This window comes from Alosa alosa, chromosome 1, assembly GCF_017589495.1.
Source record: "Alosa alosa isolate M-15738 ecotype Scorff River chromosome 1, AALO_Geno_1.1, whole genome shotgun sequence".
Classification (NCBI taxonomy): Eukaryota; Metazoa; Chordata; class Actinopteri; order Clupeiformes; family Clupeidae; genus Alosa; species Alosa alosa.
In genome coordinates, this window is record NC_063189.1 from 35,584,010 (window position 1) to 35,610,442 (window position 26,433).

At 43.0% G+C, this 26,433-nt stretch overlaps 1 protein-coding gene across 1 annotated transcript in view; it reads right to left on the reverse strand.

Moving 5' to 3' along the window:
* Positions 1–60: 60 nt before the first annotated feature.
* The window catches only part of clockb (clock circadian regulator b), a 28,646-nt gene continuing 2,273 nt past the window's right edge, over positions 61–26,433 (reverse strand). Inside the window, exons 6-24 of the mRNA XM_048251586.1 lie at positions 26,103–26,251; positions 25,412–25,503; positions 25,155–25,244; positions 24,195–24,312; positions 23,450–23,563; positions 21,713–21,831; positions 20,437–20,519; positions 20,213–20,319; positions 18,138–18,285; positions 17,568–17,640; positions 17,286–17,433; positions 15,866–15,966; positions 11,374–11,487; positions 9,871–10,032; positions 9,149–9,371; positions 8,205–8,277; positions 6,374–6,702; positions 5,972–6,198; positions 61–3,459 (exon numbers count right to left, since the gene is read on the reverse strand). Coding sequence (XP_048107543.1) covers positions 3,223–3,459; positions 5,972–6,198; positions 6,374–6,702; positions 8,205–8,277; positions 9,149–9,371; positions 9,871–10,032; positions 11,374–11,487; positions 15,866–15,966; positions 17,286–17,433; positions 17,568–17,640; positions 18,138–18,285; positions 20,213–20,319; positions 20,437–20,519; positions 21,713–21,831; positions 23,450–23,563; positions 24,195–24,312; positions 25,155–25,244; positions 25,412–25,503; positions 26,103–26,251 — 2,707 coding nt within the window. The 3' untranslated portion in view covers positions 61–3,222. The remainder of the gene's footprint in view (positions 3,460–5,971; positions 6,199–6,373; positions 6,703–8,204; positions 8,278–9,148; positions 9,372–9,870; positions 10,033–11,373; positions 11,488–15,865; positions 15,967–17,285; positions 17,434–17,567; positions 17,641–18,137; positions 18,286–20,212; positions 20,320–20,436; positions 20,520–21,712; positions 21,832–23,449; positions 23,564–24,194; positions 24,313–25,154; positions 25,245–25,411; positions 25,504–26,102; positions 26,252–26,433) is intronic.

Genomic DNA, 26,433 nt, shown 5'->3' on the forward strand with positions numbered 1-26,433 from the left:
GTTTATTTTTACATTTACACAGACATTTTATGTTCATTAAAAAAAAACAGGAGACAGATATTACATATAGTTTGTTGTATTGTTTATTTTAATATTGAATATTAATAAGGGGCAGAGGTTATTGGCAAACTCGTCTACGAAACTGTTGCAAAATTATGTGATATTTCATTTGAGACACCATTGTGAAATTATTTTTTTTGTAAGCATACTTCAATGACACACTTTATACTGTAGTGTAGCACCATAGAACATCTCAAAAACACTCATGTTGTTTACATACAGTATCAATGATGACAAAATGAACATGTTCATTGTTCTGAATAAGGCTGAAAAGCCAGTGAGAAACCTCCAGCTCTCCTTCCATGGGATTTCTGCACAATTCACACCTTCCCTCTTACCTGTTCCACAAGAAAACTCTGCAGAACTTTGGAGATTTGATGGGGCATGTTGAGCATTAGAGACATGACTCAGTCCATCCATATACTTGGCATACATTTTGGAGGGGTGCTGCACTTGAGTGACATCTGTGTTTGAGGAATACACCACTGAATAATAAATGCATTGTCCATGAAAACAAACATAAAAATAAAAACACCAACCAACAACAATAGTAGCAACACCAACAATAACATCAACAACACAGAAGTAAACAAGGGGATGGTTTTAAAAGAAGGAAGGTCATATGTGGAAGTAGATCGTTCAATCAAGCCTGAGTGTCACAGCTTGTTTAACTACACTCTTTTTTGTCTCTCTTCTGACAAACCACTTCAGCTCAACAGTGACGACGGTCTTCTTTGCCCACACTATCTATTCCCTGCACAATTAAAACTCCTTCAGCCGTAAGAAAATAAAGTAGGTTCTGATTTCCATTATATAAAAAATGTTTCCAACAATAAGGATTATGTTTGAGACAGAGGTAAGCATCTAACCTAGCCGAAGAGGTCTCTAGAATGGTTTGTTTACTGCAAAGCAAGAACTGATTGGTTATCGCCAGGAGTAACACATGGTGAACCCCTGTGTGATAATGACATCACAAACCATCCACACTCATGCTCATTTACATCCTCCCAACACACACACACACACACACACACACAGTATCTATATGTTGAAGCTCTCACAACGTTGCATTCAAATGACGTGTGCACACACACAATCGTGTTGCACAAATAAGTTTAACTGTAATGTGCAGACATCCTCCCAAATGGAAAACTACACACTGTACACCATACGCATACAAACACAAAGACTCAAACCACACTGTACACACACACACACACGCGCCTCAAAAAGCATAGGGTAAGATCCAACTGACACCAAGGCGTGCATTAGATATGGCTTACTGTAGCTGTGCAGCAGTGGGGGAAGCGGAGGCTGCTCTGGCCCCACCTCCTTCTTCCCTCACTCAAATCCTATCAAATCCTTTGCCCAGGGCAGAGCTGAGTACAGACTGTGTGTATTCCTATACCTGAGAGACACGGAGAAACATGCGTACCACGGAGCGTCAATATCATTAGCAAGTTATGTAAGACACCTGGGCTGGAAGAACGTTCTCACTTTCTTTCGCTTGCACTCACGCTCACACACACTCACAGACACACACACAGACACACACAGACACACACAGACACACACAGACACACACACACATCCAAGTGCTCCGACAATTATAAGTGCTTACATACAAACATTATCCTGGGGTGAGTATTTCAGAAAATCTGTCAGCGCAGAGCGTGAGGAAGCATGTTTTAGGGCCTGTGTCCAACAATCACGTTTTTTTCGCCGACGCCGGCAGTTTTTTTTCTGCAGCGCTTAGAGTGCTCAAAGTTTAAATCTATTCAACTTTCAGAACAGCGCTGGGCTCGTCAATGTCACTTCTCTCACAACGACTGTAACCTAGCAACAATAAACACTTGAGCGAAGCCAGTTAAATTTACAATTTAAAAGGGCCTAAAGGGCCCTTGGGGCGTCAGCAGCCAGACAAACAGATCCCCAGTCTCAGGTATCTCCACCACCAGGCAGGAGACGCACTGGGGTTTAAGGAGCAAAAGGTCAGTGACTGACAGTTCCCAGCTGATAAGCTGGACAGGCCCCAAAAGAAGTGTGTGGCCTGGCTCTCAACGGGCAGAGGCAACATGGGGGAAGGTACATCAGGCTGAGGCACCGGGGGAGGTGGCAGGCATGAACACCAACGCTAACTATTTAACAGGTAGCTTCAAAAACACAGCAGAAAGTTCATACTAGTTCACCTGTTGGCACTTCATTGTATAGAGATGACATTTTGACAGGTATATTCAAGCATTTTTAACCTAAGGTTCCTCTAGCAGGAGGGTTAACTGTATGCTATTACATTAACATACCTATAAGGAAAAATAATGTCTATGGAAGTTGCGCAAGTGTTCCATTAAATCCTAAATTCTCTGTATTAAACAAACTGTGACACACTCTCAAGAATCCCTATGGACCAGTCTGAAGAAACTCTAGATTAAAATAAAAAAGGCAATCCCCTCCCCCCTGTTTAGAACAATACAAGAACATTAAAAAAATAATAATAATCAAAATCAAAACAAAAACTAGGAATAAAAGTTTACACTGGTCATGCATCTTATAAAATACTCGCTTCTGTTGTTCCTTTATGTGGGGATATTTACAGGTTATGTTACATAGGGACTGTACAGGGAGTCCAAGTCCGTTTGACGTCCACTGGTCAGTCAAAGCTCTTAGGTGCACATAAGAATCCAGACACAGCAGCCTTCTTCTGAGGTTTTGGTGAAGATGACAACCAGCAAAATGTTTTTTTTTTTTCCCATTTGAATAAATAATTATTACTATTTCTTTAAAAAAAAAAAAAAACAGACACCTTTGATTGAAAGCTGATGAAGGAAGAAGTGGAGGAACCCAGCCAAACTGTTACCATGGTAATGTCAGGGGTGGGTAGGGAGGAGTTGGAGGGTAGGGTCCTGTGCAGTGTTCGATTTCGTGATGGGCACAGCAGCGAGTTCCTTTGAATGCCAGGATTTCTCCTCTTACCCATGATTCAATTGTGGGAAGCTAGAAATCATGAAAATATCTGTGGTCCTGTAACAATACTGAGCTTCTCAGGACGATTAACAATAAAAACACACACACTCCAATCACTGGACCAGAAGAGGGCAAAAACAAACTCAGGAGGTCAGTTTGACTGGCTCCTGAGATGATGAAAGCCCACCCTTTGGTTTATCGTTATTGGCCGTTTGCACCATCAGTCCGGTGATTGGACAGGGTTTTCTGTTGCTTTTGAGTCTGAGGCTTCAATTGTTGTTGACGGTGCTGCTGCTGCTGTGGTTGTTGTTGTTGACGTTGTTGCTGGGGTTGCTGCTGCGTGGTGGTGGTAGTAGTGAAGGTGCCCTGCTGCTGAATGGGGAAAGCTGCCTGCAGGATGAGTTGAGTAGACTGGTTACCGTGGAGCAGACGGGTCCCCTGCAACCACACACACACACACGCCCACGCACACACAGCAAGAAGGTCAGCTCCAAAAAGATTCCATGGCAAAACACAAAAACACCATCAGCAGGACTGACATTTGAAACCCAAATAAACAGCCAGATATAAAAACAGCCATACACATCCCAACAGCACATCTATCTATAAATTCTGTGTGTGTGTGTGTGTGTGTGTGTGTGTGTGTGTGTGTGTGTGTGTGTGTGCGCTATTCGCATATCTCTCGAACCGATGGTCCGATTGATTTCAAACATGGAAGGTGTCTTGCTAAGGGCACGAGTAAGTGCATTGCCAAGTTTGACGTTGTTTGGATAAGAAATGTATAAATGTAAAAAATATCGTTAAATATATTGGTAAAAGACGCACACATTGTCTTTCTCCGCTCCACTGTAGCCACTCCCCCTCTCACACAGCACAGTGCAGAACCATTGACAGAGAGGTCAATAGTCATTCTTAAACCATGCTTTACTAAAACCTAGCATAGCCGTCACGCATTTGCAACCATCTATTATTTGAACTCATAGGCAAAGTGAAACTAACTACAAGACAGTTATATGCAGTTACTTTCACTATTGACTGACAATGGGTTACCATCGAAAACATAGGCTGGAAAAAGCAACACCCTAATATTGCTCAAATGACTGAATAAAACAACATTTATCCTGCAGGAGTTGCTTATATCTCGTGACAGTGCGTCTTCAGCTGTGCTCCATACGTGTCTCTCGCCTCTCCCCTAATCACTTTTAACCGTCATTAGCAATTTGCAAATGATGGTGAATAACTACTCATCATGAGATGTACAGCATTTCATAATATCTTTATTCTAATTATGTTTCCCATTGTAATCGTGCAATTTGTAATGCTTTGCATGGATGGACGTGCGCTGGTGTGCGTTCATGAATGATAGAAGGATGGTGCGTGCACCTGCCAATATGACATGCGCTCTTAAAATAGCATATGAACAACTCGCCATTGACTTCTGACCAGGTTTAGGTGGTGGCAGATTTTTAGACAACGCGCCAGGCCCCTCCTAGGTTGTTAATTGCCACACCCCTGGGCGCAATGTTTCAAAAATAAACGTGCAAAATACCGAATTAAACTTTGCGCGGGTGGAAAATGAACTTTATGCCATGCGCTGGTGCCCAAAATATAGCCCATAGCCTTAAAGGGACACCAGGCAAGCCTGATGCTTTTTCTCTACAAAACCCCCCCCTCGCTCGGTCTGAAGCTTCCTTTTCTTTGCGTCTTCCGTCAAGGGTTTTCGCTGCTTCTTCGCCGGCTCTGCCATTATACACACGCTTATAAACAATCTCTAGCATTTCGTTAGCCTGCCTCTGTGCTATAAACTGATCCTGCTTCGTCGGCGGGTAGGATACACCGAACTTGCAAGTGGGATATTCTTCCTACAGGCAGTAGGGGCGGGCGAGAGAGCCTTCATTCGCCCCGTAATGAGTCATTTAACTATATACCGACTTACGAAGATGATTAATTAACACGAAAACGTTGCCTGGTGTCACTTTAACTCAAAACAGCTGTTAGGCTTATGTCATTTTGATCTGTAAAAATGTCACATGTAGCTATGCCTAAATTCTGCTTACTGCACATTCATTATAGGCTAATATATTATAATTAGGACTGTCAAAATAACTTGTTCATTTCGATTAATTAATTACAGAAATATTAACACATTAAAAAAATTAACGCTGATTAATCGCATTTCATAGTGACATTTGACATAGTGAAGTCTGGCTATAGTGACTGAAGGAGGCAGATGAGAAAGCACTACTTTGATTGAAACATTTAGCCTAGGCCTACGTTCTAAAAAGAACGCCCAGACCAATCCTGTTGACAGGAGCATCAATCTACCATTTCTGCAGTAAGGAATTTCCGTTGCCTACCATAGGAGATCGTTAAGTCTGAAGTATCACCTCAATGCAAAGCAATACAGAGGTACGAGTTAGCAGCACACCTCTTGAACAACAATTATTGGGCTACGGGTTTTCTACAGGAATGGCATGTTTGAATGGGCACTGCACTAGTGAGTGAACAAATGCACTCACTCCACATCTGATTGAGTGTTCCTATCAACCGCTGTGGTGGGATGAGACCATTATGCTTTGAAACATCCATTCCCATTCCAATTTCTCAACTGAAGGCCTGCCCGTCCTTCCGGCTTTCCTCTGTTTCTCAATCAGCTCAAAAGCTGCTGCTGCCATCTGCTGTTTACCTGCAGGAACTGCACCTGCTGCAATCTGCTGTTTACCTGCAAGAAACTGCAACTGCTGCCATTTGTTGTTTACCTGCAGGAACTGCACCTGCTCTCTCATGTTTACCTGCAGGAACTGCACCTGCTGCTGCCCTCTGCTGTTTACCTGCAGGAACTGCACTTGCTGCTGGTGTTTACCTGCAGGAACTGTACTGCCTGCTGCTGCTGCCCTTTGTTGTTTACCTGTAGGAACTGCGCCTGCTGCTGCTGCCCTTTGTTGTTTACCTGTAGGAACTGCGCCTGCTGCTGCTGCTGCTGAGCGACTCCTGACTGCGTGGCCTGGCCCTGGGCAGCCTGCGTCTGCGAGTCGACCTGCGTCTGGCCTGGCTGCGGCTGCTGCTGAAGCGTGATGGCCTGGGGTTGGCTCTGCTGGAAGGGGCTGTAGGCAGTCACTACCTGCCCCATGAACATGGTGGTGGGCACCATGATCAAGACCGCGACGCCATGGGTTGTTTACCTGCAGGAACTGCACTTGCTGCTGGTGTTTACCTGCAGGAACTGCAGGAACTGCACCTGCTGCAATCTGCTGCCTGCTGCTGCATTTGCTGCATTTGTGTTTACCTGCAGGAACTGCACCTGCCGCCATCTGCTGTTTACCTGCAGGAACTGCCCTTGCTGCTTGTTTACCTGCAGGAACTGGCGCCTGCTGCTGCTGCCATTTGTTGTTTACCTGTGGAATCTGCGCCTGCTGCTGCTGCCTTTGTTGTTTACCCCTGTGCCTGCTGGCCGCCTGCTGCTGCTGTTTTACCTGGAACTGACCTGCTGGTGGGCTGGCCCTTTGTTGCAGCCTGCGCTCGCCTGCTGCCACGCCTGGCCTGGCTGGGCTGGGCTGCTGCTGAAGCCTGATGGCCTGGGGTTGGCTCTGCTGAAGTGGGGGCCTGTAGGCAGTCACTACCTGCCCCATGTGACCATGCTGCTGGCATGGGGCCACTAGCTTAGGAAGTGACCCTGGAAACCTGAGAGAGAGAGAGAGAGAATGAGAGAGAGTGAGTAAGTGAGAGAGAGTGAGAGAGAAAGAATGAGAGAGAGAGAATGAGAAAGTGAGAGAGAGAAAGAGAGAGAGTGAGTAAGTGAGAGTGAGAAAGAGTGAGAGAGTGAATAAGTGAGAGAGAGAGTGTGAGTGAGTGAGTAAGTAAGTGAGAGAGAGAGAGAGAGAGAGAGTGAGAGAGAGATGGATACACAGAAGTATGAAGTAGGAGGCGAGATGGACATGAAAAATTAAAGAATAAAAGACAGAAAGAAAGAAAGAAAGCAAACATTACAACTCGATACAGCATCACAGCTTCATATCACATTGCATTTGCAATTACCAAGAGATTACCAAAAGACAGGACCAATGTTCCCTCTAATTTTTTTCAGCACTGAGGAAATATTTTGTTTTCTGAGTGCACATTTCAGCACTGTGAGCAATTTGCAACCACACAACCTGCCGAAAATGACCACGAACCTGCGTTAGCCATAGGGAATTCAAAGAGATAACAGCAAATGCATTAATATGTCTAAAAAGGTTGATATTTATTCAATATCCTTTATAATGGTTGGACTTGTGGAACATTTTAATGATGGTGTTTTACCAGTCAGTTTAGTTGAACTTAAAGGATCTTTGGTTGAACTTCAATAAGGTTTAGAGAGGTTATGACTGGTTCACTATGATACTTTTATATATGTATCCAAGGTGTTTAGTCATTTCTCAGCAGGTACAACATTTAAGTGGAACGTCATTGAAAGAAAAATGCTAATGCAGTGCTTAACAATAATTATAGGCCTATTAAATTGACATGTTGTCATTTTTCCTAAAGGTAGCCTATATAAATAATTTTATAACTGGAGTTGTTTGCAACAAACTAGGCCACAAAACATAATTTGAATTTCATTGAGGGAGATAGGCCTATCTGGCTCATCTTGTCAGGTTCGGTACCTGACGCTTCAGTAAAGCAGCCACTCCTTTATTTAATCAAGCTTCCACTCAGTTTTTTCCTACCTGGACCATCTTTGGGTCAGATTGCAGTATTTCATCTAGCCACTCATGTTTAAACGTTAGGCAGACCTTTTCTGGGCCACCTGCTCTGCCTTTCTTTTCACCATGGTAGCCTACTACATAACTGGAGCAAGGCCCGCCTAGAGTAGCCTAAAGGATACTTTGTATGTAAACATTCTAATTTACATCCGGCTTGGTTGTCAGAATTTTAAATGTTTAATTTTAAATGTTTATTGCCTAGCCTGCATCGCCTTTGATGCTCAGATTTCAACCCCTGTAAAAAAAATCGTTTGTGAGGTCTGAAAAATGTGCGCGGTCGGTCTGAAAAATCTATTGCGTGGCCACTTCGACTCGTTTGCACGTCCGCGTGTGCGCAGCTTAGATGGAACATTAGACAGGACTATGGGACTAACCCATCCAAGCCAGTGGTAATGCACGAAATAGAGAGTTTTGGTATGGCTGACAAGTGTGTGTGTGTACCTGATCTGTCGGTCCTGGGTGAAGGTGGTGATGGTGGTGCCCCCCTGGGAGCTGTTGTGTGCCAGGGTGGTTGCTATGGGCATCACGTTGGCAGAGCCAGGCTGTGAAATCATCATGTTGTATAGCGGAGTGGGCAAGGCACCCTGGGATGCACGCTGAGTCTGAGGGCACACGCACACACACACACACACACACACACACACACACACACACAAAGTGACATCATCTAGAGTCAAAGATGACACAACTACTCACATTGGAGGCATGACTAGGCATGAAGTGAGGCCCGCTTCTATGACATCAGGGATCAATATCCATTATTTTCTCCACAATTACATCAGCTTCTCTACGACTTAACGCCATTCTAAATGTCATACTTCTACTAATGACAGACTGTCGGCCAGGTTAAAGAAAAGACCAATGCAGAAAAGAGCCCAACACTCCTCTGTGCAACCATTTTAGCTTTGTTTGAAAATCATGAAGAAAGCCTTTAAGGTCAGCTCCTAAGGTACAGAACACAGAAAACAGTGCAAAAAGCCTTTTCCCCAAAATGTCTCTTTGAAAAACTGAACTCCTCTTCCGTCTTTCCACAAGAAGCACATCTTCCCTTTCTCCACATGACACACACGTGTGAGTGTGTTACCTGTGCGAGGGCCTGCTGCTGTTGCTGGGAAGCTGCAGCCTGCTGCTGTTGTTGTTGTTGTTGTTGCTGCTGCTGCTGCTGCTGCTGCTGCTGCTGCTGCTGCTGCTACTGACGGCTCTGCTGCTGGCCGGGCTGTCAGCGCCTGTCCCTGCTCCCAGCATGGTGGCACCGCCGGGGGCCAGCTGCACATTCAGACCACCCGATGGCTTACTGCTGAACATCTTGCTATGTTGTTGCCGCTGCTGTTGTTGTTGCTGGGAGCTGCAGCCTGCTGCTGCTGTTGTTGATTGTTGTTCCCAACGCTTTGTTGTTGTTTGTTGTTGTTGTTGTTGCTGCTGCTGCTGCTGCTGCTGCTGCTGCTGCTGCTGGACTGCGACCGCCTGCTCGGAGCTACTGACGCTCTGCTGCTGGCCGGGCTGGATGGTCAGCACGCCTGTCTGAGTACCCGCTGCTCCCAGCATGGTGGCACCGCCCGGGGCCAGCTGCACATTCAGACCACCCGATGGCGACTGCTGCAGGAACATCTGGACACCGGAGAGGAAGAGAGAAAGAGATCAGGGAGTTAGCACAGCGCTCGGCTCACACAAGACAGAAGATAAGACACAACCTAGTTCATTACCACAAATCGGCTCTACATCAACAGGGAGAGAGAGCCAGAAACACCTGTAAGCAGATACTAGCTAGCTACATAGTATTCTGCACTGTCCCACACAACTTAAAAATATAACAAACCTGTGCTACATAATTAAAAAGTATATTAAGCGCTGTTTTTGCCCTATTGGCTATTCTGCACTGTCCCACACACCTTACAAATATAAAAATGGAAAGTAACTTGTACTTTCAGTACTGTATTGACTATGAATTTTCACTTTTACTTGAGTCCGTTTCTAATTATATAGTATATTTAAAAACTGTTCATTGTTCATTTTTAACTATTGCATTGTTTCTATTTGTAAGTCACTTTGGGCAAACGTGTCTGCTAAATCATATAACCATAGTATAGATTTTCCATACTCTACCCACCACTGGTTGGCATACCTGCGTCCCCGTGCCCTGCACGCGGTGCAGCTGTTCCTGGATCTGCCGCAGCTCTGCCTGCTGCTTCTGGATGTTGGCCTCGATAGCACGCGTGCGCTGCTCCAGCTGGTCCTTCAGGTGCTGCATGGCGTTCAGCTGGGCCGTGAACTGCACACACAGGACAAGGACGCACCAGCACAGGGGTCAGAGGTGAGAGGTCACCAAGGGTGGTTCTGCTTCTTCTGTGTGTGTGTGTGTGCCAGTGTCACTGCTATACTTCGTGGCCACGGATGGGCTGTACTGTATGCCAGACATGGGGGACTCGAGTTACATGACTTGACTAGAGTCAGACTCGAGCCACATTTTTTAGGACTTGGGACTTGCTTGATCAACATGTATAAAAGACTTGACTTGGACTTGCTATTCATGACTTGAGACTTGACTTAACTATTTTTTTATAGATATTAAGGAGTTAAGTTTCATAGATATTAAGGAGTTTGCATGCGTCACGCGAACAAACCTGTCATTGTTACCAAGTGACGCGACAGACCAACAGCAAGTTCCAGATCAAATGAGACAGACTGAGGTAGGCTAACTTGCAAATATGGAAGGCTCTATATTTATACCTAAACATAATATTTGGCTTCACAGATGATATATCTGACCACTCAAAGGAGAAATTAACAGCAGTCTGCAAGTGCGGAAATTAGCGACATAACCACCACCACATTGATTTTCATCCGTCAGAAGTTAGTCGTGTTAGAAAGCTAATGTAAAATTTGAGGTATGTTAACAGTTGGCTTTGAATCTATTATGCAACATGGGTAAATCATCATGAATTTGTATGATTTGGCTATGACTTGACTTGACTTGACTTGCTTGACCCAAGCTATGACTTGACATGACTTGCTTGATTGTCACAAAAAATGACTTGGATTTGCTTGAGACTTGAAGGTTAAGACTTTCGTGAACATGAAACCAAATTCAAAAAAACAATTAAATGACATGGATTAGCTTCAACATGTAGCCTGATGTCTACACTTTTCCACCAAAGTCTATGAATATGGTCTGTAGCTTTTCATTTTGTTGTATCAGGGATGGGAAGGACGGCCGTAAGCCATCATTTCCCCAGCAACTCTCAAGCCAAAATGCACGGTCCCATGAAAGGCTATAATCTGCTTGATGATTTTATGAGTTCTCCCTGTTTTACCCAACAGGTTCAACGAGTTCTCCTGGTCTCTTTTACTCAAAACCATCTCTTTCTTGGATACATTTGGCAACTCCATCATGCACTCAGAAGTCGATAGGCTATAGCTCACTGAAAGTCACTGTTTGAACCTGCGTGACGTGAGCACAAATTAAAATGCGAAATATACACTTTAAGTGTGAAAATTTTGCACACAAATTTTTCACATTTTCGCACCGTCATTTCATATCATATCTGGTATGTACGGGCCTTTAAATTTAATTCTATACTACACTAGTGTGTGTGTGTGTGTGTGTGTTTACCTGCACAGCGGGCTGTGCCTGTTGCTGTTGTTGCTGCGGTGCCTGCTGCTGCTGCTGCTGCTGCGCCCCCAGAGGTGGTGTTGCACTCTGGGCTGTGGTCTGGGAGCACATGGACTACAGGAGGAACACAAGAGGACACGCTCAGGGCTAGAGCAAACACCCTGCTGCTGCTGCTGTGGCTGTTGCTTGCGTCAGGTTAGGTGGCGTTAGGTGTGTAATGTTAAAGGGACACCAGGCAAGCCTGATGCTTTTTCTCTACGAAACTCCCCCTCTTTCGGTCTGAAGCTCTTTTCCTTTTCTTTGCGTCTTCAGTCAAGGGTTTTCGCTGCTTCTTCGCCGGCTCTGCCATTATACACACGTTTGCAACAATCTCTAGCGTTTACGTTAGCCTGCCTCTGTGCTGTAAACTGATCATGCCCGGGTCGGCGGGTGGGATACACCGAACTTGCAAGTGGGATATTCTTTCTACAGGCAGTAGGGGCGGGCGAGAGAGCCTTCATTCGCCCCGTAATGAGTCATTTAACCATATACCGACTTACGAAGATGATTAATTAACACAAAAACGTTGCCTGGTGTCCCTTTAAATAGGCTTGGTAATTGATCGCCCACTGTGGGAAATCCCCTACCTATAGACCCCTTGAATATTTGTACATCCAGAGCTAGGTTCGGTGCGAGCGCAGCATGGGGTCAGCTAATACAATAGTCACGGTCATCCCAGGATCGTGAACCATACCTTAATAATTTAGTCTGGCATGTCGTTGTAGTGTTGCATTTTCTGTAATGTCAATTGTGTTTGCAATAAAAAAAAAATTAAAAAAAATCATAATAATTTAGTCTAAGCTAATGGCGATTGTCTTCCTGATTCTGAACTGATAACAGAATGGGTGGATGATGTTAGCAGGTGGCCAGAGATTCATTGGCCCACCATATATATAGCTATCTGGTTGACAAGCCCATTGTGTATACAGGCATTTTTTCTTGATGTTTCCTTGACGTTACAGTCACACACACACTTTTTTTTTTTTTTTTTTTTTTTCTTTTTTAGCATGCCCAAATTTCCGTCAATGATTCCCCGGGACACTGAAAGACCGGGTACACTAAACTTGGTGGACATGTAACCCCACATGGATAGCATGGAACCATCGTTTTTCGTTTTGATCTGTAGCCCCCAGCTGAATTGGACCCCGAAAGGAGGGTAGGGCAGACACAGTTTTCTGTGAATATCTCGAAAACCGTGGGGTTTAGGAGGACCATTTTTTTTTTTGTATGTTGATCTCAAGGGGCCATGTCAACCCATTCCATAACCACTCATTTTCATGTATAGCCACCTAGTTAAACACAAAAAGTAAAAATGAGGTGGTGTAATTGAAGGTATCTGTGACCTAACATAGTCAAAACTGCCACGAAATTGGAAGTGTAGGATCATTATGACACCCTCTGTATGCCGCCAAGTTTTGTGGAATTCCGTTCATGGGGGCCACACAATAAATTAATTTATGTTACTATACACCAACTGGCCTGTAGGTGGCGGAGACAGTTTTCTGTGAATATCTCGAGAACCGTGGGGGCCTAGGAGGTCCACCTTTTTTTTGTATGTTGGTCTTAAGGGGCATGTCAACCCATCCCATTACCACTTATTTCATGTATAGCCACCTAGTTAAAAATTAAAAAGCAAAAAAATTAGGTGTTTTCATCTCAATATCTCTGGCTGACAAGGTCAAAACTGCACGAAATTAAAAGTGTAGGATCATTATGACACCCTCTGAATGCATGCCAAGTTTTGTGTACTTTTCGTTCATGGGGGCCTTACAATAAAATAATTTATGTGTACATTTAGTGACGCATACACCAACAAGGATTCGGGACACTGAAAGACCGGGTACACAAAACTTGGTGGGCATGTACCCCCACATGGATAGCATGGAACCGTCATTTTTAGTTTTCATCTGCAGCCCCCAGCTGGACTGGACCCCTGAAAGGAGGGTAGGGCAGACACAGTTCTCTGTGAATCTTTTTTTATGGTACCTGGCTCATAATCACTCATTTGTGATTTGCCCCCCCGGTGAAAAAAATGAAAATGCAATATTATTCTGCTTTAATAAGCCCCTATCTTCAGTTAAGATGTTCAGAACTGCACCAAATTTTATGTGTATGATTGACCTGGCATTCTCTGGGGGTCTGGGGGTATGCCAAGTTTAGGTAGAATTTCATCCATGGGGGGCTAAAAAAAATTAGGTTATGTGTACATTTAGTGACTGTACACTCATTGGCCTGTAAATGGCGGTGCACACATATAAACATGCACACACACAGGCACCCACATACTATCGGTATTAGAACGCCCGATACATAATTACAAATTCAATAGGATCAAAAGAAAGCCAAAATATTCATCATCATCATCATGGCTGCATTTTCAGTATTGGCGATAAGTAGTCGTTTGTCCACTAGATGGCGATCGTTGCAGTGAGAGCGTAATTTTTTTGGAAGTTAAAAGTGGGTTGAAAAAATAATGGACACTTCCTACAAGGACTGTAATTTATCGCAGCGAACATCTAATAAGGACAGGGACGATGTTCACATGAAGTGTAAGTGAGGATGAAGTGAGGATGTTTATCGGACATGCTTGGTTTTTACTGCAGAATACGTTAATCTTGTAATATCAATAAGGACCTAGGTAATGTTACCGTTAAGCGTTGGTTGAGTGATGGAGGCCCATTTGATTGATTGCATTTGTAGAAAACTATAAATGCGGTTATACCAAGCAAATTGATAGCAGCACTGTTTGTATCTTTTCGACTGTCATTTATTGCACGTGCTACAAAATCATTCTGTGCAATGGAAGATTTACCAACGTTACACCGGTCTGATACAGTTTTGCCTATACATGCGTGAGACTGAGGCGGCCTGTTTATTTTGTTTTAAGTGCGTGCAGGGTGTGAGAGGGGAATCGATGTGCTTTGATTCCAGCTTGGTAGTTGTAGTCTGTGAAATTAAAAAAGCACCTGTGTGTGAAGTATCCAAACAATGACACCTTCATTATGGCTGCTTTAGCAACACACCTTAAGCTACTGTGTAGTGGTTCCCATTTAGAAGTGGCTACTTCATTCGCGCTTTCCTTGACTCATGGAACTGCGTGAATGTTATTACAACTTTTCGCCACGATTTGGCAGTTTAAGTCCGCTAGATACTGTAAGTCGTAAGCCATTGGTTTCCAAAGGAGATTTTATTTGTGTCGCCAGCATAGCCTATTGACAATTTATGTTGTAAATAGGCCTACCTTATAATCCTACCTGTAGCTTAGGGAAGCTAACAGCTTTCTATTAGGATCTAGTTTGTTAGTTACAGTTTTGTCATAACTCCCTAATGCATTTTTGCATTTAGAGTAGCCAGAGTGTGTATATCTCAATCTGAAAATTAAACAATATCGGGTGCCTATGGACTAGGCTGGGTGAACCCAGCCTGATCTGCTCCGCTATTTATTTTTGATTTCTTAAAAGATTGAGCTTGGTCTGATGAAAGCCAGACTAGCCATGGACCTCAGTTACACAATGCAAGGGAACATGAATCAGCCTATATTTGCATGAACAATAACAGACAAAAGCTCTTCAACTTTGGCCCGTTAAAATGTGTATGAACAGTCTAGCGACGCATTTCATCAAGGCCCATTTGGACATGTCAGTTATTTGCACCACTGGTTAGATGTAAAACAGCATTTCGTTTCAGACTACTGTTACTTAATTTGTGCATTAACAATAACGTTTCAGACTACTGTTACTTAATTTGTGCATTGACAATAAAGTATTACATGAACTAAAGATGACTAAAATCTTATGTAGAAGAAGAAACATTCACAAAAATCCATCCATCCAAAAATGACCTTTGTTTTGATAGCTGTTGAAAACGGCATGGAACTGACAGATGTTTTTGTTTTACAAATAAATAAATAAATAAATAAATAAATAAATAACATTATGCTGATACCTTTTGCTTTTCCCAAATACAATGTAGCCTACAGGTGTAAGTGACCTTTCATCAATCCAGTTGCAATGGATGAACTGTGATGACCTGCCCTACTTGTGATTGTTTAGAGATTTTAAAGGTTTTATAACAATGCTTCATCTTCTTTGGCTATTCTACAATCTATTCACCTTTTCAGCACAAGTAGGCTACTTTCTGTGCAGCCGCGACACACACACTCAGGCATGCCAAACAAGCATACACAAAAGTTTCAAGAGTGGGGATGGAGTAAAAGATGGAGACAAATTGAAGTGTGATTTATTTTCGCGGAATGGATGTACAGGACTGAGCGGCGGTCATATTTTGTACCGCTATGCGGTACATCTAGTTCTGGTAACCTTGGTTCCGTTCAAAACTGATGGAAATGCGAGTTGGTTCACTAGACAGCACCAAGCTTAGAATAATTCTGAACGGAACCGGTTCAAGACCCGGTTCTCTGTTGGTCTCTGTTGGAGTGTGCAGTCCAGCTCACCTGATTGCTGATGGAAGACCGGCGCTGGGAGGACATCTCAATGGTGGATGGGGCAGCAGGGTGCGGAGAGGTGGTGTCCAGCTGTATCTTGGAAGGCGTGGCTGAAATGCAAACAGAGCAATCAGAGAGGTTATACTCTACTATCATAGAGTATAGAACTAGGACATCCCAATATATTTTCAGTCGGATTACAGCACTGAGGAAAACCCTCTCCATCCAAAAGTGTGTGTGCGTGTCTGAGGGAGAGGGAGAATGAATGTGAGTGTGTTTAGGGGCATTAAGGAGGTACCCACAACCAGTGTTGGGAACGTTACTTTAAAAAAGTAATTACCGGTAGTTATAGTTACTCACTACTTGTTCCAAAAATTAACTGAGTTAGTAACTCAATTACTCTATGATAAGAGTAACTCGTTACCAGGGAAAGTAACTATTTGCATTACTGTTACAAAAAAAAAGTTGCTATATGTCAAAGAATTTGGATTTTTTTTGAGCAGCCAGTTGAAATGAGTAGAACAGACAGGTGTTTGTAGGCTACATATCTTTCGATATTAGAGAGATAGATAGATAGATGCTTTATTGATCCCCAAGGGGAAATTCAAAGATATTGCACATCCACAGAACTACGGTTGACTTCAGCCTGCGTCATAGGTTTTTGTTGTGAGGCAGAAAGATCTAGCTTTTGCTGCTTGGAGGACTTTGATCCGAGTCCTTCTTTGCTAGTGGATGGCGAGCTATCATCTGTGGTGGAGGTATCGGTGTTTTTTGGCCACTAGTTTTAGATGCGTGTGTGAGATGCTTCATTAAATTACAGTTGCTTACAACGGATGTCGACAAAGTCTTCGCTTCGACATAATGTACGCATTACATGCACGTTCTTGCCTTGACCACAATGAATTTGAAGTAGTGCTTATATCTCCACCTTGAAAATGCCAACTTTTCATCGTCGGATTGCTCCTGACCTCCTCTGCCGTTTCGTCGACTCTCTTTTAGTGTTGCGTGTGTGTGGCGCGTGTGTAAAAACACTGGCTCTAATTGGCTATCATGAAACATGACTCTGCCTTAGCCAATTATAATCGCCTACGTCGTTATTAACCCACCTCCTCACTAGCTGTGAGCCAGGGGTGCGTTTGGATTACAGTTTATTCAATCAATGCATAGTAACGCACCGCATCTAACGTCCAGTAACGTTAACGCCGTTGTAACGACGGGAAAAATAATTAGTTAGATTACCCCGTTACTGAAAAAATAAAGTTGTTTTCTAACGCCGTTCTTTTAAACAGCGTTATTCTAAACACAATGGACAACCCTCTGTCTTATCAATGGTGTGTCTGTCTTGTGTGTGTGTGTGTGTGTGTGTGTGTGTGTGTGTGTGTGTGTGTGTGTGTGTGTGTACTTGGGAGGAGGATTTAGCAACACTCACAGCCACAGGTGTTGTCGGAGATGGCAGTGTGGGAAGACTTGCGAGAGCTCCGGGAGGAAGTGGACGGCGTGCGGCTGTGGCTGAACCGCTCTAGCGCCTCCTTCAGACTGGATGTGTTCAGCTGTGACTCGGAGCCAGAGTCCTGATTCTGCTTTCAGAGGATCATCACACACACAGACACACACACACACACACACACACAAACACAAGTGTGAGCAATCAAATCACACCAGCTGACCTGGAGTCAGTTTGGCACAAGTATTATCAGGCAAGGTCGCTCACCTTGTCAGTAATTTCAGGTGGGGATTCTTCGATGCCCATCCCTCGACGTCTCTCCGACCTCACCTCAGCATAACTGGACAAAGGAGGAGCGAGAAGAGAACGAGATCACAAAGTGTTGAGAGTGACCCTCTGTGTCCACAGAGCAGCTGACAAAGAGTGCTGGACTTGCAAGAAATTAATGAGATCTAAACTTTAAGAGCCCAATTGCATTGAACCAATCCCTACGCCCAGGAGGAAGTTATGGTTTTGTTCATCCTGAATGTCAGCTTTATTCTATGATTTAGCTTTTTGCTCTTTGCTTACTTTACATATCTTCCTTTTATGAATTGAATAATGAAAGTCATTCCACTATTAATACTAGTCATTCCACTATTAATACCTGTTCTTTTGATCTACATATTTTATATCATCTGTTGTGCTTGCCTCAATCTCAGTACTAGATTTTCATACCAGTCACATTTGGTGAGAAACTAGGTATAAAGCATATGTATTCAATTCCATCTTGCAAAAATGGTCAAATATTTTCTCCAGATAGCTTAAATGTGTATTAGTGTGTGTGATTTGTTTTACCTGACGACTGTATGCACGCAGACAATGAACTCTGGCCTGGAGTTCCACTGATGATAGGTAATGTAGTACTGCGTCTGCAGCCAGATCCACTGCTGCCCTTTGGTCAAGAAGCGATAGTAGCAGGACTTCCCCTTCCCATACTGCATCACTGAGGGACAACAGAAGGAACAGACACAAGATGAGAGAAGTGAGTGAGAAGGAGACCATTCATTGGTCAGATCACTTAACCCTTAGAACCCTAAGCTGTTTTTAGGGCATTTTCACTACCTTTATTCATAAGGATTTATTCTGGTCATTTTAAGTGCCACACACACATATTATATATTGTTTTTTTCAGCAGAGTCTAGGCTATCCAGATCTGCCATTTCATGTATTAGTACTAGCATTGATTTTATTTTGATTTTTAAAGAATTAAAATATAAAAATCATATTATAAAAATGCTTATATTTTGACCTGTATCTCACCACAGCAAGCTCATAGCTCTACATGCATTTCATGTGTGTGTAGGGCAGACTGTCCTGAATCTGGCAATATAATTGCCATGTTGGAGGGATACTCTGGGGCTGAGCAATTTACAGAAATATGTGGTGTGTGATTTATGGAAATAAATGCCATTTTTTATTTAGCGATGAAAAATGACCATTCTGCGCTCCATATCTGACACGAACTGATCTGACCTGACTTGACCCAAGTTTGCCTGTTAGCATGTGTGAATATGGTGTATGCACTCATGATGATTCTCAACTTTTACTGCATTGCCATGAACAAAGTAAAGCAAAAAAAAGGTGTTTCTTTGTTGAACAAATTGGGATGCAATGTGAGCCTTGAATTGGATGCCATGCAGGAATTTGCTAGGATCTCAAAACGGATTATGAACATGTTTTGCCATAGAGAAACACACGATAGCGTTGGATTATAAACATGCTTTGCCACAAAACAGACAAAAACGTGGGTAAGTCCAGCTATATGAAGTTATTATTTTGCTGTCACTTCGCCTGTTTTATAACCCAGAAGGATGTATTTGGTATCAAATGATAGCTCTGTGTCTCCTCTTTCATCTAACATGCGTGGCATATTTATCAGATCACGGGTCCATGAAAGTAATTACTCGAGAGTAATGGGTGTGCAGCGTTGGTTTGTGTACATACGTTAATATTTTGACTCTGTTTTTTATAAGCCAGAAAGATCGATATCCATGGTACCAATGGATAGCCCTGTTTCTCCTCTTTCATCTGATATGCTTTCCATATTTATGCGATCACGGGTTCGTGAATAATTAAAAACGAGAGTAATGGGTGCGCAGGTGAACGCAGAGAAGTATAGACTGTAAATATGATGCAATTTGATTTAATTTCATGATTTTTTTTAAAATTTTCATACTTGATCGCATTACAGACAAGTCGTAGTCTCTTTGAAAGCCCCACTTCTTCTCTGTCATGCAATAAAGGTTTTATCTCGTTGCGATGAACAGTCGCGGAGCAATGTAACAGAGAAGAAAGGGTGTGTTTTTTGACGCACTTTGCGTCAATCGGGTTCTAAGGGTTAAAGGGACACCAGGCAAGCCTGATGCTTTTTCTCTATGAAACTCCCCCTCGCTCGGTCTGAAGCTCTTTTTCTTTTTCTTGCATCTTCTGTCAAGGGTTTTCGCTGCTTCTTCGCCGGCTCTGCCATTATACACACGTTTGCAACAATCGCTAGCGTTTCATTAGCCTGCCTCTGTGCTGTGGATGCAGGACGTAAACTGATCCTGCTTCGGTCGGCGGGCACGATACACTGAACTTGCAAGCGGGATATTCTTCCTACAGGCAGTAGGGGCGGGCGAGAGAGTCTTCATTCGCCCTGTAATGAGTCATTTAACCATATACCAACTTACGAAGATGAGTAATTAACACAAAAACGTTGCCTGTTGTCCCTTTAAAGCCAGCTTGATGCCACTAGCAGTAGACCGTCGGGCATGCCATTCCGAGAACCTTGGCAGGGGCACAGCTCTGGTGCCTCTACGTACGCGTCGTACGCGTGTGTGTGTGTGTGTATGTGAGAGAGAGACTAAGATTAGCTGTGTTAGTACACTCACAGTGCTCGTGACATTTGGCCAGGGCTTCCAGGTCATCCACATGATAGTAATCATAGCCTGATGTCCCCAACACCTCAAACGGGAGATACCCTATGATAGGAGGGGCCCTGAAAAAACACACACACGATCAACAATAATAGTTGTGTTCAATAGTGGCAATACAACTACACTAATTCTTAGGCAAAAGATTCTCATTATGTTTCATATATTTATCGGACACACACCTGTGATCCAGGAAGAGGAACTTCCACTCCAGGCTGTGTCTGGAGGTAAATTCTTCATTCGGCTCTTCCACGATGCACATCTCCTGATTAACAAACACAAGCAACCATCAGACAGTCAGCCAGATCAGTCAACCTTCAGGTGAGATTCCAGCATGCATGTTACATAAAATATCACTTATTGGTAGGGATGGCTATACTACTTAGTTGGCTATACTTCTTCCTTAAAATAATGTCAGCGGTGTGGATGTATTCTAACAAGATCTGTTGATCTGCGTTGAGTCTGTGCATCCCAAAATCCTCTGGTGAATGATCCTCCATTTAACCTTAGCAGAGCGGAGCTCAGCCTACCTAGAGCTGTCTTGCGCTGGTGTGTTTACACTTTACCGCGCTAGTCGGGGAAACAAATAAACAAACTCTTCGGGTGGGACGAGTAGATAATTAGTTAGTTCTAAGTTGTATTTTAGTATTATATTTGCATTTCGTTCACTTGGGTTTTGTATTATTACCGAGAAATATGGTAACCATTCCTGCTTTAGTTCAAGACAGGTCATCATTAGTCAATAGTCACAATAGTTCTTCATTAGTCACATCAAAACATCATAAGTTATTAAAACCTTCGGGCTAACCCCTTTCTTTTCTGCTGCAGCAGGTGTCTGTGCAACAGGGTAGACGGACATAAGATACAGTCCGAGGAGTTACAGCTTTCTTCAGTTACCCGCAGTTGAAACTAAACAGAAGTTTCCCCTTACAAATTCTGATTTGGTTGCTATAGCTTTTTCCCAGCTTAGCCGTTTATCTGCGTTGAGCATTTACTCCATAGATATGAAAACGATTCATACAATGTTGCTGGCCACTCACAATTCACTGACGTCAGGTTCACACACATAGGGCTAGGCTACTGCTATTTTGTTGACTGCTGTACCATTGAGGACTATTATGAGTTCTGTCCATCACTGGTGGTAGGTAAAATTACTGCAATTAAATAATAATAATTAAATGCTGTACCCAATTCATTTTTTACAATTTTTTTTTTTAAGAGCAATATTATCGGTATCGGTCACAACAAACCAATAAATATTGGTTTATCGGTTATCGCTATCGGCCCTAAAATTCCATATCGATGCATCTCTACTTATTGGGGGGTGGGGAGGAGTGGCCACGGGGCAAATCAGAGGGCGCTATGATTCCATTGATCTTTGTAAACAGAGCTGTTTTCATGCAAAGTCAATATTTGTCCTGCAGCGTATGCGAGCGCCACAGAGAGCAGAGGACTAACCTTGATAAACTGCGGCTTGACCAACTTCACCGTTGCTATGAAACACACTTGGTCATCAAAGGCCGGTCGCAGTGCCCGCTGCAGCACGCCCTCCAAGCCGTTCCTGGTCACCAGAGGAGCTGCGGTCGGAGAGACAGAGAGACGGAGGGATGAAGAGACAGAGGGATGGAGCGATGGAGGCGACTTAGTCCACAGGAGCTTTAGTGCTGGTTCTGTCTAACCGGACGCAGAGGACAACGCAAAGGCAGGCACACACACATTATAAAGTGCCTTTCTCCTAATCTATGCAAGATACAGGGACGATGCACCCCCAACAGAAATGCATGCTTGCGCTGTGTTACACAAAACTGGACAACACACTGGTTATGTAGCTTGTGTAGACTATGCGTCTGCCCTTACAATACAGCCTAGCAGTCAGCTACGACAAGACATTCAACCAAGCAACCTCTCTACAATGGCTGGTGTGTCCTGCAATGGTATGAGTGTGTATGCGAGCATGTACAATGTACAGGGGGAGGGGGGTGTCGATTTTGTTCGGCCTCTTTTTTTTTTTGTCAAAGTTTACAAGCCCACAGCGGAAGAACTAAACCATGTAGGAGGCTCAAATTTTGCATGCTGGTACATAAATAGGAATAGTATGTAGCAAAATCGTCACATTTGGCTATAGAAATATTTCTTTATTTTTGGAAAATAAAAAAGAAAGATTTGCATCAAGACAAGTCAAATTGGTGTTTGCATAAGACAAGTCAAATTGCTGTTCAGACCCTGAAGGGATTTCTTTTTTGTGCATTGCTTTTTGTGAGTGTTTCTACTTATCTCAATAAGGAAAATAAATTAAGAGCCTATGTTGAGTACAAATATGTCTTCTGAAGGCCTAAACAGAGCCCAGCCAAAAACTCCAATAACATTTTGATCAACTTTGAGGGACAGCTATGACCATGCAGGATCATCCAGGCAAAAGTGCCAATTTTGCTACATACTATTCCTATTTATGTACCAGCATGCAACATTTGAGCCTCCTACATGGTTTTGCTCTTGCTCTATGGGCTCGTGAACTTTGACAAAAAAAAAGAGGCCGAACAAAATCGACACCCCCCCCCTCCACCTGTAAAACTGGCTGTATCTTGGAAAGTATTGATCTTACATAAAATACATTTTACAGTGTGTCTCCTAGGTAACATAGGTACACCTGGTAATTTCTTGGGACCTAAGTACGTGGGCCCTGGTGGAACAATGGTAGGACATCCCTGTTGTAGATATCGGGTATATTGAAACTTTTCTTTTTTTTAGCTTTAATCAATAGGCAAATTATCATGATCATCCAATCAGAATACATGTAACCAGTTATATGGTTGAGCAGCAATGTTGCAAAGTTGCCCCATGTAAATGTCTATGGATGTGATATTTGGAAATATAATATAATAAGATGAAGTGAGTATCCCTCGTGCCCTAGCCCGTCGGTACTCATGGAGTAGGACGTCAGAATAAATAGCAAGTCTTGGGCCACTTCAAAAGACTGACCCCACAGAAGGACCGAAGCACACGAATGGTTGAACCAAGCTTTAATGGTGCTGGTGACTAACGTTTTGACATGGACAGCGTCATCATTAGAGTCAAACCGGTCCTTCTGTGGGTTGAGTCTTTTTTATTTTTATTTTTATTATTTACAATTAATAAGATGTTTTAACGTGAACACAACACAGCAACCACAATAGAGTTAGAAATCCTTACTGTTACCAGTATGCAGCGATTTAAAGCTGCCGATGAACTTGACGTATTCGTAGACCGGCTGCTCCTTGGGGTCGATGCTGCCCCTCAGCATGTGGCAGCAGAACTCCATCTGATTCTTGGCTGTTGAATGACCAGACAGATGATATTAATTACTGACACACACACACACACACACACACACACACACCTTATCTGAGCAACACCAGACATAAACAAGGTGACAGAATCACTGACAGAAAGAATCCCTTTCCCTCTCAAACATAACAGAGCCACAAACAGCACCATTACTACAGTGCAGACCCATGCATGCCCATCATATTTCAGGTGTATAAAACTACAATTCCCTGTCCTCTCTCCTGCCTTTTATGTGTCCAGCATTCGTCCTGTGGATTTTGTCACGCACCGCAACAAGTCATGATACAAAAAACACTGCAGAAACACGTCATCCTGGGGGTGAACCTACACTCCTCAATATATTATGGAATCCATCCTGCTCTGCATGTATACATCAACAGTTTGTTCATTTAATTTGGCTTTAACTCTTTACTGAATATCACACTTGCTGCTGTAATCATTCAATGTTCATACTGCACCACCAGCTAGTGAACTGTTATTATTCCCACAGCTCTGCTGCTGAGCGTACTGCTCACACGTTGCATCTCCCTCATCAGGGAGCTAAAGTGGGGACCGGGGCGGTTGTTGGGTAGGCGGGGAAGTGGGGAGGAGTGGTGCTGGGGGCTGGGGCACTTACTCTTGAGGTAATCTGGGCTCAGGCTGTCCCCCTCGGGGTGGGAAGAGAGGGCTTTGTACACCTCGGAGTGTTCCCCCTCGGGCAGGAAGTTCAGGAGGTTCTGGTCCACCAGGTCGGACTGCCATGATCACACAGAGACAGGCATTTGCATTTTATTTACATACCAAATGCTACTTATGCTAAGAACTGACCAAGTATTGTAGTTGTTTAGTCTTTGTGTATGCTCCAACGGGAGTTCTTTAGCACCCTGTTCAACCACTGTACAGTTTGTGCTCATAAGTTTACATACCCTGTACATATACATGCTAAAGTTGACTGAAAAGAGGAATAAAAAAAAATCATCTTTTGGAAATTGATCTTAATGCCCAATTAAAAAATTAGGAAAAATCCAACCTTTAAGGACACCAATTTTCTTTGTGAATGTCTAATGTATCATAAATAAATAAATGTTCTTCCTCCTTAAAATACAGGGGCCCATAAGTATACATACCTCTATGTTAAATTCCCATAGAGGCAGGCAGATTTTTATTTTTAAAGGCCAGTTATTCCATGGATCCAGGATACTATGCATCCTGATAAAGTTCCCTTGGCCTTTGTAATTAAAATAGCCCCACATCATCACATACCCTTCACCATACCTAGAGATTGACATGGTTTTAATTTCAGTTAGCCTAATAGCTGGTTTGATTTGCATTGAGAGCTGATCTTATGGAAAGTACCCTATACCAATTGTGAGATATGGTGAAGGGTATGTGAGCACAACTGTAGATATACCAAACATCATGCTGTGCCATGCCGTGTCTACCCTGATTATCGCGGCTATCAGGCAAACAGAAAATTAGATTATTTAATTACTATTACATCTGTTTTGGGCTATGCAAAATCGACTTTTATGGCTGTACATTAAATGTACGAATGATTATGGAACACACTCCCACATTCACACTCCCTAATACTTACAGGCAGGTGTTCCAATAGGGAAGTAACACTCTCAGATACATAAATGATATTTCCGTCTGTCATTATTGCTAAGAAAAACCCATCCAGAGCCTGAAACAGAACAGACAAGTTGAATTACTTTCTGATATTCAATATGAACAACAACATAAAGACACTGACAGTTAGTCCAACATATTATGTGGTATAACTGCCACTACCATCGTATGAAAAAAGGGGGAAGTAAACAGCACCATGGCAACAGACCACAGCCTCTTTACCTCTAGCATGAGTTGTGTAAACTCCTCGTTGCTGAGGAACTGCGGCTTCCAGTCCTGACGAATCTCACTGGACTCAGACTGAGCTGCAATTTCTGTTGCACACAAAGACACACACACACACACACCACATTTGAACACTTTAAATGCTGTTAAGAACTTTTTGAAGTTATACAAATACATTCTATACTATATTATTTTTCTAAGCGGTAAAAAAATGAATTCCATCTGAAATGGTCAGTAGTGAAAATTGCGCTACATGCATCTCTTACCCTAATGTAAAACTTAAAAGCACAATTCATGATACCTGAAGAGCATTCAACATAAACTGTCCTCTTAAAATCAATTCCTACACCACATTTATACTTGGCTAAGAGTACAGGTTTGCCTGTGCTGCTTATCAGGACTCTCATCAAGGTTGAGAGCAAATATATCTTCTGTATATACTCTTAAATTCTCATTATATAATGTTCTTTAATGCTATTTTAAGTCCTACATAGTCATAAAGTTTTATCCGCTCATTTTTAAAAACTTCCAGTAGTGTTTAAAACCCCTTATGCTGTATAGAACTGCAGGAGCATGAACCACTTTCTGGTACTTTCTACCATATACCATCAGGTAGTTGTGTATGAAGGCAGAGACTTCCTAACACCCGATGTTATCTTTATGTCAATGTCAAGGAAGTAAACATTACCTTTATGCTTGCGGAGGAAGTCGATGCTCTTCTGCAGGATGGTGGACTTGTCCATCTTGCGCGTGTTTCCCGGCAGCATGCCGCCCAGCTCCTTGATGAGCACATTGAACTGGTCTCTGCGCTTCTTTTCGGACTTGTTTCTGGAAACTCTGTGTGTAGAGGGTGTGGGGAAAAAGTGATGGTCATTGTCAAAAACGTTTCATAGGAGATGACTGATTTAAAAGGTATGGTCCTAATTTAAAAGACAAATTAGGCAAGGCTGGCAAAGCAAAGTGCAAGGTTGATCTCCCACATGAACTAAAGTCATCATGTAGCCACAAGTTTGTGCTTG